Source organism: Nymphalis io, chromosome 17 (genome assembly GCF_905147045.1).
Source record: "Nymphalis io chromosome 17, ilAglIoxx1.1, whole genome shotgun sequence".
Taxonomy (NCBI): domain Eukaryota; kingdom Metazoa; phylum Arthropoda; class Insecta; order Lepidoptera; family Nymphalidae; genus Nymphalis; species Nymphalis io.
Window position 1 is genome coordinate 4,920,006 of NC_065904.1, and position 15,145 is coordinate 4,935,150.

A 15,145-nucleotide genomic window follows, 5' to 3' on the forward strand; every position below is an offset into this window, starting at 1 on the left:
TATCTATTAGTATTCAGCGTAAGTCCAGTGTACGTGTTCGCGCGTCACGTGATGCTATGTGCGAGCAAACAAAAACACGTGAGCGCCTGAAATAGGCCCCACGCTGCATAGACTCTCCGTTGTATAATATTTTCACTGAATTCCAGAAGTTCTAGTTCGTTTTTCTTTTAGTCCCTATTGACTTCACTGAAATTCCAACTATGGATAAATTCTTGTATGAAATTCACATGGAAAAGAACTCGCACGGGATAAGCGACTAAAAATTTTAATCTGAGCTGGGGTAATTGAATGTCTTCGAGTTCTCGAGGACAGTGGAGTAGATAATAGAAGTTATTAAATATGCCGAACTTCGCTGGCTGCTGGGAACGGATTGAAAGTAATCTCTTCAGTCGACATTTTTCAGAGTTCTTGAATGAGTGACAGGCTGAGGCACGAGATAGCATCTTCGAAAGTAGATTGGAAATTTGAAATGAAATCTACCTCAAATTTTCTTAAAAAGAAAATAGATAAGAAGAAAAATCTTTATTGCTCGTTTGTTTTTTGTCTGTATTAAATCTCCGTCCTTCATCTTTGTACATATTCTATATTTATCCATGTAATTTTTGTTTAGACTGTAATATTTGAATTTATATTAATATTATTAATTCAATAACAATTCGAATTTCACACAAAAATCCGTTTTTAATCTAGAAATATATTGGAATCTAACGCAAAATGTATTCCAATTCATATGTGGTTGTATTCGAAAGTTGTCAGATACCGTACGACGACACAGCTAGGGGCGATATTAATCAGACGATATGCAATGCGGGCGACGGTCGCACACACCAACTTCAAGATTAGAATTTCTAAGCTACCTCGTAACAATAATTGAGTCTGCCGAACTGCAATTTGTACAACGTATTGGTGAACTCCACTAATTTCGTTGAATCAAATTTGTTTTAATAATATTCCTTAAAATAAGATTTAAGATCTTATTAGGAGTTTATAGTGACATTATTTATATTTTGATGTAGACGGCTTCTAAATAAAGTCGAATAATGACTATGACTATGCCATTTCAACATAAAAAGTAATAGAAGAGGAGAACCTGCTACGCTGACTCTAGATTTATGTTACTGGTAAACGATTGATGAATATTTTACCAATTTTGATTTTAACCGGTATTGTCCACAGAAAGTGCTGTGCTGGGCCTTAAGTATACTTTCACATTTTATACAGGGCATAGAACTACATGTTTATGTCTGCTATAGGTTTATGGCTGCCAAAAGCAGACCTGTTTGACCAGGTTCTGGGAGGATAGGAGTTCTTGCCGCCCGGAACTTGCGGTATTTTCATTGGCATGGAAACCACGTCAATAATGTGCGATGAGCCAGTGTGTTGTCAAGTCCGTATAGATTAGGAGTGCCAGATGAGGCAGAGGGGATAAAGTTACCTTAACCAGTTGACCGAGGAACTCAGGAGCACCAGAGTCGGGTGCTCATTGATGGTGTCTGTTGTAACAAAATTAGCTAAGCCAATAATATGGTGTTTGCTGAGTGCCTCAATTAGTAGCATTATGAATTGAGGGCCCGGGGAGAAGATTATGCGGTAAAGCATTGTTTATAATGCTAAGAACGGTGCAGTTATGATATTCGATGTTGAGGTAGAATATCCAAATAAAATCCCACCTATTTAGTTGAATTGTATTGCTCTGATAGTACAATTTCAATGTATTGGACATGTGTTAACCCCCAGCCTCAAAGATGATACAGACATATGAGCTAACTTTTATGAAATAAAAGCTTTTTCTAATATGGATTATTAGAAAAACTTCTTTTGACGTATTATATATTACAGGTTGACAATATTTTCGTAAGTATCCCCGATTGTAGAAGAATTGCCTTAATTTGTCTTTACCGTGGACATAGATTTGTCACAGTGATTGAGAATTTAACTGAAAATGTTGCTTCGGTTTCAGATTGCTCGAATCGAACAATGTTTATGAAAGATATTTCTACAAATCCTTAGGCATCACCTATGCTTGTTAACTTTATATATATATATCCACACATATCCATACCTAGATCTCATTTATAAGATATTACGTCAATATGATTGAAGATGTAATATTAGATATCGTTATTTGGTTAAAATGGGTCAAAAGTATTAGGACTTGATCATAAGCTAGGCGGGTGGGCGGCTGGCGTCTGTAAGGCGCAACAGGCGCCCCGCCCTACCGCGCAACAGGCGCCGCACCCGACTTACTTGTTGAATCGACCGACCTACTAACGTTACAATGAAGATGCTACATACGTGAAATCATTATTATATAAGAAGTTCCTCAATAGAAACACAGCCATTACACGCTAACATCAAAGTAGCGCCCGAGGTGGGACCAGTTACATCCAAGTTATATGAAGTCATTCAATTAATGAAGAATATTTTTTTCCTTGACTGTTTATTGTTTTTCCATATAAATAAATACAACAAAAGTTTCAAGGCCATGTGGAACGTGATAAATTCAATCTTTGAGAATAATGTTGAGTATCATCTGTTCAAATCGTTTGTATAATGTAATGTCAATATTTGTAATATTTATGTAATATTTATTTCAAAATCTTTCCCAAGAAATATAAGATCAATAATAACTAAAAGATATTAGAGAGATTTTTTTTCAATATCAAATGTACAATTCCTTCATAAAATAGTAAGTGCAGATGCAAGTGCAAACGTGCGAGAATTTCGGTGTGTCAAACGTCTTGCAACCATAAAAGCTCCCTTGACGCGCTAAATATGCGACTTCATTTGCAAGACAAGTCTGCTTATCGCGCTTTGCGGATAGAATCGCAGCAATTATTACGCGAACTAGTAATTTGTTAACTCTGCGTCGTTCATTAGGAATTTTCTTAAAAAATTTTATCATTTTAAAAATAGGTTTCGTTTCGTATATATTGATTTTGTCACCGCTATAAATGTTAAATGATAAATATGCACTTACCAACTAGAGCTAAAATAACTGTGAGTAGTGGCGCCGCTGGGAACGACACAGTCACGTTAAATTCCAGCATCTGCAGCAAATCCACTGAAACAAGCACAAATATAATAACAATTATTTATGACATTCATATTCTTATATTAATATCATAAATAAATATCAAAATAGATTTATGAATTACTATCCATAATAAAAAAATATTATTTACATCTATTATGTCAGTTATTATATCTTTTAAATAGATAGTTTATGTAAGCATACGAAAATAATTAAGATTTAATATGCAGTGAATGCATGTTAATAAAAGTTATGTAAATCCAATTTAAAAACAAGTTTATGGGCGGAACATTAAAGGTGAGAACGCTATAAGCCATTCTTAGGATCCCCAAGAGTGCGCGCGCGACTATGCGACGCGTTAACGCGATCAAACGGCATCTGTATGAATTTTTCATGCGACACGAGAAGTAATGGTGTCGCCCGAGACGTCGGATCATTCTTTACGAGCCGACAACAGAAACCTTTAAAAATATACGGTTTATTCGAAGCTAAAACGAACGTCGGCACGGATAAACCTACCTTGCTTTAACGCTATTAAAGTGTTACCCAAACTACTTAAAAAAAAACGAAAAATACGAGTTTTCCTGTATATGTACCTGACGCATACTATGAACATCCAGTTTGATCCTGTTTCAAACAGGATTTCGTAGCTGGACTTGATACTTTCGGGGAATAGAGTTTAAAAAAGCACATTGATAATAAGATAAAGGTTTTATCGTTAGCTGTTTCCATTTACCTTCAGTTCGTCGAAGTACGTGGACGTTAGTGGGTGTGATAATCCCAATATAATGGTACGCTCTTATTATATAACCTTTTTTTAAATAAAATAAAAAAAATAAAATCTTTTTTCATCAACTCAAAACAAAGAGTGTGATATTCTAAAATACGCATCTATTGACAAAAAATATATAAATTCCATTCAATGGTAATTTTTAAAAAATATAGAAAAAAATGCACATTATTTATTGCTATTGACGCAAGCAAACATTATACCACTTTTTGCAAAGCTTTTCACTTGATTATATTAAGTTTGTTGGTTGAAAAAGTACTCGTGAAGTTTTATGAACTATAAATTAGTGATTCAATTCCTTTGATATAAATTAATGCATGGTGTAAATTTTCAAATAAATTTGGCATGACAATTGTATACTAAAACGTTCACACGATCCACCTTTCGCAGATCTACATTTTTCCGGTACAGATAAGCTAATATTTTCAGTGGAAATTTTAAATTGCATCGTCATCGTTCATCATTCATCATGCGAAATTAATTTTGCCGTCGCTTTCCCGGCCTCGTTTCGTTCCGTATTTTCTACAATTTACTGCTTCCTAGTCATATTATTATAAAGCATCGGTATCTAAGGCAAATATTAAAATTGAAAAATGTTACATCTCTGTACAATTATTTATTATTAATATACAAATATTACAACAAAACAAATCATATACTAGTACTACAAATTTGACTGATACAATGTGTAGTCTTCGGGTTCCAATTTAATTTAATTTTTGTATTGTTTTATAGTACCCACATTGGAGCAGCGTGGTTTAATAAGGTCTGAAACCTCTCACAAGGAGAGCAGGTCTTAGCACAACAGTGGGAAATTTACAAGCTGTTATTATTTTTTTAACTTTTATTTTAGTAATTATACTTTTAAATAAGAATTTTACTTTTTTTATTATTTGTGTATATTTTAAGTAATAGAAAACTAAGCCAATGTTAAGGATTAATTAACTTTTTTTATAATTAGCTCCATTTTAATACTTACAAATATTTTTATAAGTCATATTATTATAGCATAGCATAGCATAATACAAATCATAAGGTGCTAGCAGCTTAAACTCTCAATAGAGATTAATTCACGAGGGGGTTTTCCCATAAAATGAACAGAGTGAATCCCTCATCACGTAACGAAATTCTAAGAACAAATAGGGATGCCCTTTTTCTGAATATGAGTTCAATATGTAATAATTTTTAGTTTCAAGGTCATATCTCTCAGAATTAGTATTAATACATAATCATTTCACATAGTCAAACTAAATCAAAAGAAATTAACACGCAAAATTTATAAAAATAAGAGCAGGAAATTTCGGTGTATTAAAGTGGCAACCCTAAGTGATACTTGACGCTGAGAACAATATAGCGCAGGTAATTGGCATTAAAGGCAGCTCGAACGATTGTTAGCGCAAAGTGAAGTGGACTGCGAGCTGGCGCCGCTCCTGGTCCTAATTAGACAAAAATACGAGGTAAAATGAGTCTTCTCTTGTATAAGCCACGCTGTTCACTTTGTTATATTTTAAAAAGGATTTTTCGTTGAATAAAATATTTATTCAACTTCTTTTCAATAGCATTGAAGCAGTTTTAACCTTTGCCGTGATCTTACGGATTAATCTAATAATTATATACATATTATATAGGACTGTTTTATGTAGCACTAATCAAAATATACTTTATTCAAATAGGCTTTTACAAGCCTTTTGAATCATTTTAGTAGGTAATGTTTTCCGACAGTTAGTAAAATACAATTAAGTTATTTAATAAGTAGTTTCGTTCGTGACTTATCGATCTTTAAATATGACAATCAAAAGCAATAACACCGCTACTCAATACAATTCTGAACTCTCTTTAAGATTAGGTACGCAAAATCACGGAGCCAGTTAATATGATAAATAAAAATAAACCGTTATTACTAACCTTTTTATTATGTTAAAAAGCAAAATATTTATTGACATTCACGTCATTATAATCAGCTTATATTCGCTTTGAATACCACCCAATGCTTTTTGTAAGATTACGCCTTATTTGGAAGCGAAATAATTGATCAAATTATATCTCAAATCGCCTTAACGGAGCAAAAAAAATCCTCCAATAAATATTCATTATTTGATATTCGACAATCCAAATTATGTTTATAATATTACAAAACAAAATTATAAGAATGAATACTTTCACTTTTCATACTTAAAAAAGCGTTGATCGTAGTTATACTGTTATCTTAGAATGAGAAAAGATTTGTCACTGAATTTTAACCTTATATTAATATTAGTTTCTATACTTGATAGAAAGAAGAAATAATCTCCACAAAAGTAAGGTTATAGCAACGGAGAAGAATACAATACCCTGAGATAAAATGTACGACGAAAAAACTACATTTCCACGACTGAGTATCCCATCCAGTCGTTCCAGTAACGCGTCATATTAAACTTTAGCGTAACACACATAAACTTATGAAGAGGGAACAAAAGGCGACTAATAAGGAGTTTCTGGAGAATGTCTTGGCTTTCCAAACCGATTTCTCACTACACTAATCATTATCTTATCTTTTTTTTATGGCCACCTGATGGTAAGTGGTCACCAACGCCCATAGACATTGGCATTGTAAGAAATGTTAAACATCGCTTACATCACCAATGCGCCACCAACCTTGGGAACTAAGGTGTATGTCTCTTGTGCCTGTAATTACACTGGTACACTCACCCTTCAAACCGGAACACAACAATACCAAGTAGTGCTGTTTTGCGGTAGAATATCTGATGAGTGGGTGGTACCTACCCAGACGAGCTTGCACAAAGCTCAACGACCAATAAAAAGCTCTACCATCAGTAGTATCTGTGTTCCTAAACCATATCGCCGATACATCGGCGTTCAACTAAGGACGATCAACTAACGACTAAGCGGCGAAGAGAATCTTATCTTTATATTATTATTATGATCAATACATTTATACTAATTTCTTCTTTAGTATTGTAATGAGACTATCATTACTTCTTATATAATATCATTTGTATCAAGCAAGAAATGGTAACTATATTTTCTTATTTATTCACCGTATTCAAGTGAAATGCTAATGTAAAGACGATACACATTCCCGTTTGCATGTTTCTAGTAAGCGAGCAATTTACTTGAAGCGGGCGAAGCATATGAAGCCTCGCAAGCAATTGGCAAACCAGCATTGGAAATTACCAATTGAAGACCTACATAAAATGTCCTATTAGTTCACTCTTCCGAATTGATCGTAGACTTGAACGGCACAATTTTATAGGTAAGTCCTTCGAGAAACATTAAATTATGCATTTTAAATTGGAAAATGCTTGCAATAAAATGCAAAACCGTAAAATGATATCTATTTTATTTTCTAGTTAATTTTATATCACTTTTGAATTTAATGATAGTATGAAAATATAAGTCATGTTGTATCAATAACCGTGGGATATACATATGTACGTTACGTGCTTTGAACCTGTCATTATATAATTATTGTAGAGCTATGGCTCTCTCAATCTTTAAATCGTAACAAAGCAATACAAAATACTCTTGTTTTGTGGTAAAATAATGGATATGTGGGTGGTTCTTACACCCAACTACCTACAGAGACAGGCCAGCACAAAGCGTATCACCTCTTAACATGTGACGTGTATCAATCACGTCATGCCATAACGCGATGAAAACTACCACATTATTGACTGCCTCGTTGGTCTAGTGGCTTGATATAAGGCCGCAGACTCGGAGGTCCTGGGTTCAATTCCCAGGTCGGCCCAGTAAAAAGTTATTGGATTTTTCTGTCAGAAAATTCTCAGTAGCAGCCCGGAGTCTGGAAGTTGGAAGTGTGTACACTCCCGTGCCTCGGAAAGCACGTAAAGCCGTTGGTCCTGCGCCTGAACTCTTTCCGGTCGTGTCGGATTGCCGTCCCATTGGATTATAAGAGTTAGGGAATAGAGAGTGCACAAGTGTGTGCGCGAACACACACTTGTGCCCTATAATATCTCCTGCGTAGTTGGCTAATCTCTCTTGCGATTGGCCGCCGTGGCCGAAATCGGTCTGGAGGACATTATTATTACTTACCACTACACAGTATGTTTAAAACATGTTTAAAAAATATTTTCTTGATGTTTTAATTTCAGTTGCAATCCCCATAAAATTTAATGAGTGTATATTCCAAGTAAGCCACGGTTTGTCAACGCGCTTGGTTAATTAACCAAAAGTCGGTCGCTTACCACAGATTTGTGTTAATTTAATGCTTCACGGGTCGGCGGTACCTTTAAATATTAATCTGAATGTCATTACAATTTCGTTTCAAAAATATTTTTGACAAATGACAACATTTATCATTTCTTATCAAACTTGAATTTGTTGATTTATTTTGTTTTAAATTTAAAAAAAAATCATATTATTAAGTATTCAATATAAGTTTTGTCTATAAACATTATTTTTGTTCAATAAATAAGACAATTAAATTTATATTTTATTGCGTTATTTTTTTAATTAATTCGAAAATCGAGTACGTTTCTAATACTCGACTTTCCCACGCCTTTTTCGACGAGAACATTCACTGATATTTTTGTCTATAAAGAATAATAAAAGCTTTTAATTTATATTTAAATGGGAAATGTTTTCGTACCGTCATTATAACCTTTTAAAAAGAATAATATTGTGCCTACGCATTCGCCTGCGCGTATAGACGATTTATGTACACCCTATTGTACCCCTTTAAGACGTCTGAAAAATATAAATATTCTCTTATTTGTTACAAAAAACAAAGGCCTTTAGAGGTTATATTTCAATAATAATAATTTTCTTATGATTAATATAAAAAAAAATGATAATGCCAACCGATAACGATATTTAGTACTTTTACAAATTTTATCATTCTTTAGAGCTTGGATATGAAAATGACTAGTAACAGTTTTAAAGTTTCACAACGTTCTCAGGATTCTAAGAAAAAAACATCAGTTTTTAAAATATCATCAATCAATCACTTCTTTCCCTACATTATTACATTATACTATGAATGCAAAAGAGTTATTAACTCTTTAACTCTTATAGTATATCTGTCTGTAGTTATTTTTAAAAAATTATAATTTATTGTCAATAGCTTACATTAAACATTTAAAAAATAATTATAATCAATAAAGATAATTAACATGTTTAAGATTCGAACGAAATGTCGTACAATGAGAGAAAATAACATTCTCTAATGACTATTTTTAAAGTTAAACCCGTCGTATATTTTTAATTCATTAACTCGACGTCTCTGGTTATTGGGATATGGGCATCGACGAAAGTTGTTTTTTATATTATCCATTAGCGAAAACGAAAGCTAAAGGATAATGTTTAACTTCCGAGAAAACATCAAAAGGTAACCAAACATCGGAAATTAAATAAGAATGATTTCCGTTTAAGTTTTGATTATTTATCTATCAATATTGATACATAATCTTTAACTTTAAACATAAAAGCGTTTACGTTTAAAACATAAAAGCGAACTAGATATCATGTTTGAATTAAGAAAAGAAAACTTCATTATATAGATCGAAATGTGAAAATTATAATAATGAAGTTCATGTAATTTTCAAACATAAAAAACCATTATATTACTTTTGAAATACTGCCACATGTGTATTCCACCAATCCGCGTTATAGCAGCGTGATGGAATAAGCCCCAAAAAAAAAAAGAGTAGCCCTGCAATGGGACATTCACAGACTATTACATATAACATTAATTATGTATGTTAAGCAATTGACGTAACAAATAACTCATCTTCTTTGGCAGTTTTATTTCATAATCATTAAGATTAGAAATCACACAATCACTTATTTTCTCTTAGGTTCAGCAACAGTAATTTTACATTAAACAATTAGTAAAATCAAGACAATACGTTTTGTCGCCGTATGTTATATCGTACGATTTTATTCTATTATAACCCATTGTATTATATCCTTGTAAATTGAGCATCTTAAAATTAACCATCATTAAATTACCTCGTCGAGATCGGGAAGTTAAGTCCGATATTTAATTATGCAAATGTTGGAGTCTTTTTCCTCAATAGCACCTCATTATAGCTAAATCTTTATAAAATACTTGGCTTAATTAAAAAATCAAATATTATGGCAATTTATTTTTAAAGTAATAATAATAATTAATTAATTAATTAAATTAATAATTAATATAATAAGGCCGATCGTGTAGGTTTTTTTGCATTAAATTTATGCGTAGGAAATAATACAATCGTTTTTAAAATAGTGCCGAATCCTGCTTATCTTTAAATCGTCTGATTTCATGCCTTTTTCTAATAAAACTTAACTACGTATTGTTGTAAATTAGAAAATTGTAGCTCATCATTAAAGACAAACTTGGTTGGTAAAAAAAGCGTTTAAAAAAAATACAAATATCTTTTATGATGGGCCGAAATCTCACAGGAAAATTCCACTGCGAAGTGAAAACGCTTGTAATTTTCTTTGAATTTTTACCATAATATAGTCCGATATCGAATTTAATTAGGTTGAACAATTAAAATGCGTGCAGTGGCGTCGCGCGGAGGTTTGTTTGTCACATTGTATGCGGTCCCTTTGTACGTGCCGCGGCATTGTACAAATGATGCGTAAAACCATATTTTCCGTAAATTAATAAATGAAAATTATGATAATTAGGCATCCATCGAGCAAATATGTACATACATTGTGTATCACTCCAACTAATGTTCTGAATTTGAATTATTATTATACCTGCTAAACATATTCATAATAATTTTGATACAAGATTAAAATATGAAAATAAAATGTAATTTTTGTATCATATAATATTACATTTATTTAATTGCTATAATATACTCTTATATGATTTCTTTATGACTAAACTGTTCTCGTAACTCCATCCAATTTTTCACGTAATTTTTTTCCGTTAGTTATATACGTACATAACACAGGCAACAACAATGTTAAATTTTATTGCGTTTGGTTCAATGTTGTAATGACGTAACAAATAGACAATTAATATATATTTAAACATAATGATTTCACATACTCGGTAAGCAAATATAATCATTGGATTTATAAAAATAACCAAGACATTTAACTTCATTTAAATATTTCTTTGAAAATAGAAAAACGCCATCGACTTTGGGTACTGAGATGCCTGTGGTTGCACTGGCGCAAATACCCTTCCAACCGGAACACTACAAAACTAATTATTGCTGGTTGGAGTTAGATTTGTGGTGACTGGATTGTACCTACCAAACCCTTCCAAGTACTTGCAAGTAACTTGTAATAATTTTAAGAAAATTTATTATTTAAAATTACACTAAAACCTTTTGTATCAAAGAGTTTGTTACGTTCCGTTTATCCTTAGAATTCTTAGAATAGTTTTATTGTATACTATATAAGAATAATACGATCTGTGGTTACAGAGACACAGTACAGACGTATCAATGTAATCCTTCCTTTGCAGTGGCCGGTGCTAGTACACAATGGGTAATCCTCGGAACGTTCGAGAATTCGCACACGTTTGTTTCTGCACTATATCGGGTCAGCTGAGCTTTGATACCGTACCGTTCCATTCACGTATTAATCTATGTTTATTGTTCGAAAATCTATTCGTATTTCATAAATGTAACGGGGTCATGTCTGGATTTAAATAATCTGTGTATTGTATGGAAATAAAATATTACAAAAGTTCTACTAGTATAAACTTCATCGGAGTAAACTTACATAACGAACATCTATAAATGGATGAAAATGTTTAAAGATCGATTCCAATGATATGAAAAACCATTTCGTAATTCAAATTATCACCACATAGAATTGTCGTCGTAAACGTCTTAGATACACAAACATTTGAATGTCTTATACACTCAAACATATAAAAAGTTTCCTTCGCTAGGAATGATACGGCTGTTCTCATCAAATTCGTATATTACAGTGCTAAGTAAATACGCAAAAACAGGTGAATTATCGATTGATTATATTTGAGAGTGAGTCTCATAAAATCGATGGGAGGACATTTCGTCACGACCGGAATGAGTTTAGGCGCTTAACCCACGGTTTCCGACTCAAGGGAGTAAACAACAAACCAGGGCATCACGATCTGCATCCATATAAACTAACTACTAGACTAGAAGTCTGTAAATAAGAAAAAAAATATATATACAAAACATTTACTTATAAGATAACATAAAACGATCAACGAAAACGACATCGATACGAGAAAAACAACAAAGATAAGTTAACTTTTAAAAAGAATTAGGCATCAAAGATATTCGATATTCACAGCGTCTTGATAAGAATATATTTCAGTTTTCTATCTAAGTATATTTTTCAATAGCCTCAGCGGGGATGAGTCGTCATAGCGACCAACTGGATCCCATTGAACAGGTCTACCCTCATCCGATATTGTGAGATTGAATAGTTTATTCTGTAAACTCGAGAGCTGCTTACTGATAAAATCACCTTTGAATGTTTTAAGTTCAGTTTTACTCTTAAATACACAGATTCAAATGTTGGACCGTTTAAACTTCAAAGGCATTTGATAATACGCTTTCAAAACATTTTTTAACTAAATTTAAAACGGGGATGTTTCGGAACTTTTCTCCTAGAGGTTTCCTCACGGTGTGAATTATAAACAGAAAATAAGCACATGATACTCAGTGGTGCTCGCCCGGATTTTTGCACGTGACACTCTCCACGTGCTCAATCCACTGGACTCAACTTTATATTTTTTTATACTTATTTTAGCTGATTTCGTTTTTTTTACAAAGCATCACAAACCTAGCCCTAATTAATAATACTCATTTTTAACAAGAAATCAATAGGAACATTCTTTAAAAGTACAAATATGTATTATTATTGAAAAGAGCTAAATAAATAAGGTGCTTACATTCGAAATCCAACATATTATTGCTTCGTGTATTTAAAACCACGTCATATAAGTTTTGGGTTTTCTTTTTACTATCTCAAAATAACACAACATTTTAAAAGATTATAATAATTACATATTAAGTTACAGTTTATGATTAAAATGTAATACAAATATATTTACTTAGATATAATTTATTTATTAGATTTTTTCACTTCGTTTAATCGTATCACATTTGAGAACGTGAGATGATAAAAATAATTACCGTAGTTAGTTTAGGAGAGGATATAGCTAACCTGATCCGGCGACACGTGAATCCGGGAAGGCTATAATAAGCTTAACAAGCGTACGGAGCGAACTTCCTCTGAAAAACTCTTGTTTTTATCGCATCGACGCCTCGATAAACTAAGCAAATATTGTAAACATTTCCATTTACTGTGAAAATTCAAAGGTAATCCCGGCTTATATAAAACAAACCACCCGACGCTTTATAATAGAGTAACAGAAGACGTAATTGAGATTTTTCATTCTCTCGGCGAGAAAAAAAGACGAGATTGAAATTGAAAACAATCATCGAATCGAATCTCTTAGCCGAGTGGCTAGAAACAAATGGAAAGAAACAAATTATTTGTAGCCAGCTAATTGTCAACAGATCAAAGCGGGGAGCTAGGTAAATCCGACCTGTTATATTTTATTTTCGAATGGCAAGTGGGCGCGGGGTGGGACGGCCGCGGGCGCTATACGCAATTATTGTTATTACAAAGAGATTGCCGCTGATCCGGCTCAGGACTCGAGTTTTTTTACACAATTTATTCCAACAACTCATAATTGTTGTTGTGTCGTAACTAGCTATAACTAAGTCAAACAAAAACAGCATTTTAGTTGTTGAATATTCATCAGGTTTGGTGTGGATTGGTTTCAAAGGTTCTCTGTCATATTAAAGTAAATATAAACAAGTACACATATATGTATATGTTGTATAATAGTTGCAATAAAGAGACATAAAAAAAAACATATATTAAAAATGCGACTTACCAATAAAAACGAATATCTGATGATGAGCATACCTCAACAGCATTGATATTGACACGGTCTGTAACAATGGAAAGGTTAATTAAATAAGCCGACAGGGATACATACATACAGAACGAATTTTGAATTTCGAATATAAATTAGTAATTCGAAATTCAAAATGTGACAATATAAGTGTAACACACGCTAATCAAAATGCCTACAACAAATGGATAATAGAGCAATTAGGAAATTATAGTTTCAAAACGTACATCGTTCGAAAAAGTCGTGTCTGTGTACAGGAAACATTTGCCGAGGCCGATCGCACTCCCACTTAAATTGATTCAATCCGCACTAAGCGTTTCATTAATGAAATTCAATCGTGGCGAACCGCGCGGGGAGCAAATGATGTGGCGAAAAGATTGATAGCGGCTCCAAGATATCCCCACCTGGAGTTGTATAAGCAATCCTGTTTCGTCCAGAACTTTTAGTAGTATTGTAAAATTATCATTCAAAATCAATTCGATCGTTTTAATGCGTGGAACCGAGATCACAAGATTATGTTGTTTCAGTAAGAATTTCTGTTGCCGTAACATATTTTTATATTATTGCCAAAATAATATCAAAATCTATAATAAAAATTTCATTTAAGTTGCCTTTTACATGCACTTTGGTATCGTTATTTTAAAATATTATATTAAATGTAAGCCAATGGAATGATTAAATGAACTTAAAAAAGGGGTTTTTTAATTTGGACTTATTTTAAAGAAGCACACTTTATTGTCTGCCTAATGATAAGTGGTCCACCCATAAACATTGATACTCTTTCAATATACATTTATAGCAATTTCTTACTAAGTGAATGCACCACCACCAACCAACCACGGGATTAAGCCTATTATGTAATAACACTGTCTCAAACAACCTTGCAATCAGAAGACCAACCGAATAACTCTTGACTGCGTAGTAACGCCCGTATGTGGATATATAAAGCGATACCAGTAGTAGCTGGTACAACTAAGAATTGATTTCGAATATATTTAAATAAAAGCGCTTAATTATATAACCACTCTATAATTCTATTTATTAACTAAGAAGTGGATTATGTGGAAGGTTCTAGTGGAACGACCATCGCGTATCGTCTCATCAAAGTGCTGCATATCCAAAACCTTTTCTGACATGGAAATCGAATTGTCGAGCAAAAAATTGCATCGAGCGTCGAAGCGATCACCGCATCCACGCGATGGACCGTATGTAACCACGTTCACGGGCGACGGGCAAGCCATAGTTTTTACAGCCACCGTAAAGTGAAGCATCGATCCGACCGTTAATATTAAAAGGCAGTGCCGTTAATATATGGCAGCGTGTACCGCCCCCACTAGATCGATCAATCACTGTATCGCTTCTTGTTTTTACGCACAAGTTTCGGTTGCACTAGTACGGCTTGGTATTCGAAACTACTCATTGTTTG

At 33.1% G+C, this 15,145-nt stretch overlaps 1 protein-coding gene across 3 annotated transcripts in view; it reads right to left on the bottom strand.

Annotated features, from left to right (window-relative positions):
- LOC126775079 (membralin) overlaps positions 1-15,145 on the bottom strand; it is a 106,041-nt gene that overhangs the window by 76,304 nt on the left and 14,592 nt on the right. For all 3 annotated transcript variants that reach the window (XM_050496831.1, XM_050496830.1, XM_050496832.1), the window contains exons 7-8: positions 13,699-13,756; positions 2,981-3,064 (exon numbers count right to left, since the gene is read on the bottom strand). In XM_050496831.1, coding sequence (XP_050352788.1) covers positions 2,981-3,064; positions 13,699-13,756 — 142 coding nt within the window. The remainder of the gene's footprint in view (positions 1-2,980; positions 3,065-13,698; positions 13,757-15,145) is intronic.